The sequence below is a fragment of the Austrofundulus limnaeus genome, unplaced genomic scaffold (assembly GCF_001266775.1).
Source record: "Austrofundulus limnaeus strain Quisiro unplaced genomic scaffold, Austrofundulus_limnaeus-1.0 Scaffold716, whole genome shotgun sequence".
Lineage (NCBI taxonomy): Eukaryota > Metazoa > Chordata > Actinopteri > Cyprinodontiformes > Rivulidae > Austrofundulus > Austrofundulus limnaeus.
Window position 1 is genome coordinate 58575 of NW_013953118.1, and position 2506 is coordinate 61080.

The window sequence follows — 2506 nt, forward strand, 5'->3', positions numbered from 1 at the left end:
GTGTCTCTGTGGTGGACTGGGACATGTCCAGGTATCTCTGTAGTGGACTGGGACATGTCCAGGTATCTCTGTAGTGGACCGGGACATGTCCAGATATCTCTGTAATGGACTGGGACATGTCCAGGTATCTCTGTAGTGGACTGGGACATGTCCAGCTGTCTCTGTAGTGGACTGGGACATGTCCAGGTATCTCTGTAGTGGACTGGGACATGTCCAGCTGTCTCTGTAGTGGACTGGGACATGTTCAGGTGTCTCTGTGGTGGACTGGGACATGTTCAGGTGTCTCTGTGGTGGACTGGGACATGTCCAGGTATCTCTGTGGTGGACTGGGACATGTCCAGGTGTCTCTGTGGTGGACTGGGACATGTCCAGCTGTCTCTGTAGTGGACTGGGACATGTCCAGCTGTCTCTGTAGTGGAATGGGACATGTCCAGGTATCTCTGTGGTGGACTGGGACATGTCCAGGTATCTCTGTAGTAGACTGGGACATGTCCAGGTGTCTCTGTAGTGGACTGGGACATGTCCAGGTGTCTCTGTAGTGGACAGTTGTTGGTCTCCAGCTCTTCTTCTCTGTTTGTTTTGATGCATGTATGAATCATGACGTCACGTCTGATGTTCTGATGTTTCTGTTTTTTACAGGAGCGTATGGAGTGGTGCTGAAGTGCAGACACAAGGTAAGACTTCCTGTTTGACCTCAAAACTTTGATGCAGAGACGCATTAAATCATAAAATTAATGCGTAACGTCTAATGTCCAGTTCAGAAGGACAGCTGGGTGTAAAAAACTACAAACTGCGACACAAAGTTTATTCTGTAAGAAGTGAGAGCGCTTTGTGAAAAGATGGAGTGTGAAAAACAATCCAACAGTTTGAGACTGAAAAGTTTCAAAGTAAAAAAAAAAACTAAAAACGTTTTGTTTTAAAACTCTGCTGATCAACAAACAGACCAACAACAAACTTGTCTTGCATTAATAGTTTTGCACTCAGGTTGGGCTTTAGTTGTTTTCCTGCTCCCAGTAGGAAGCAGGAAGTGAGTTGGACAGGCAGGAAGTGATGCGCAGGGAGCGCGCTGCTAAATGGGTCACCCTGTCAGAAGTGTGCAGCAGACCTGCGTGTGACCGAGGCAATAATAGGATTTGAAACTCGCTGGGCTTAAACCCAAACCGGCGACACGCAGAAGCCTCCGACTGCAGCACAAAGAAATTAATTTCTCTTTTTTCTTTACAGAACATTTAATTACAGCAGSGAGCAGCTGCCAGGATCCGTTCTGCCACTTGCTGTTGTATTAGCATATGTGGGTGTTTGGATGGAGGCTTATGTGTTATCTTCAAGATGTGTTTTAGGGAGTGACAACGTTACGTCCCACACCAGTCTCCTGCCRGTACCAAGTCACCGGGTGGTCCCTGGGAGCTCACAGAACCTGCTGATTAATCACCTCTGAGAACCATCGATTACAGCTCAGAGTTCAGCATTAAAGTGCCCGTGACATGCTCATCCATGAAATACACAAAGTCAAAGAATATATACAACACATGATTTGACCCGACATAACTGGCCTATTTTCTTTTGAGTTTTCCTCAGCTGAAGTGAAACAGGAAGTGACATCAAAGGGGAACTCTTTGAGAAAGAAAACTCAGTTTTTTTGTTTATTTAAACTATATTATTTGAACTCTGACTTTTTCTCATCTCTCTATGAAAATGATTAAAATAATGTAAAGAAACATCAGATTCTTCTCTGTGTTGTTTTTGTAGCAACGCTCTGTTTACATGCAGACATTCCCCTCTGACATCACTTCCTGTTTCTTCACACACAAATATCTCAACAACTGTTCATCTCAGCGACATGAAATCTTTTTTACAAAATGTTATCGTTTCCAAAAATATATTCATATTTATTATAAAAAATGATGTCACAGGCACTAACTAAAACCATCTTCATAGATTTGAGATTTTATTACCTGAACTTGGTGTTGGATGACTCTCAGCTACTACCACATCAGACACTAGCTCCACAGCTCTGACGCTCACCGGCTGCAGCTGCTGTAAGAAAAGTGTGAAATTTCTGTTTCAGTCTCTTAGTTCTGACTGTGTACTGAGGGGTGGGGGGCAACAGGCAGAGGGGAGTGGGTCCAACAAAGAACCGTGAAGAGCCACAGACTGACCCAGAAACTCAACACAAACAAAAGACCAACCAGGACAGGAACTGAAAAATAAAATAACAAAATAAAGTCATAAACAGCTATAAAAAGTTCTGATAAAATGAACTGAAGAACACAGAAAACAAACAGTAAAAAATGAATAAACACAAAATACTACAAAAAATACACAAACTCAGATCCTGGCAGTTTGAGGCAGAAAAATTGGACTCATCTGCAGTCCTGACAAACTTCTTGTTGATCGGTGCAGCCGTTTCTGTGATACAAATGACCAAAAATCACTTAAAGAAAAAAAAAAACAGTATGAAAACAATAAGACCCCGGCTGTGTGTGTGTGTGTGTGTGTGTGTGTG

At 43.1% G+C, this 2506-nt stretch overlaps 1 protein-coding gene across 2 annotated transcripts in view; it reads left to right on the plus strand.

The window, feature by feature from the left end:
- Positions 1-2506, plus strand: part of LOC106532084 (cyclin-dependent kinase-like 5) — a gene marked incomplete in the record, with an annotated part of 40161 nt that overhangs the window by 12632 nt on the left and 25023 nt on the right. For both annotated transcript variants that reach the window (XM_014028076.1, XM_014028077.1), the window contains 1 exon segment: positions 640-674. In XM_014028076.1, coding sequence (XP_013883530.1) covers positions 640-674 — 35 coding nt within the window.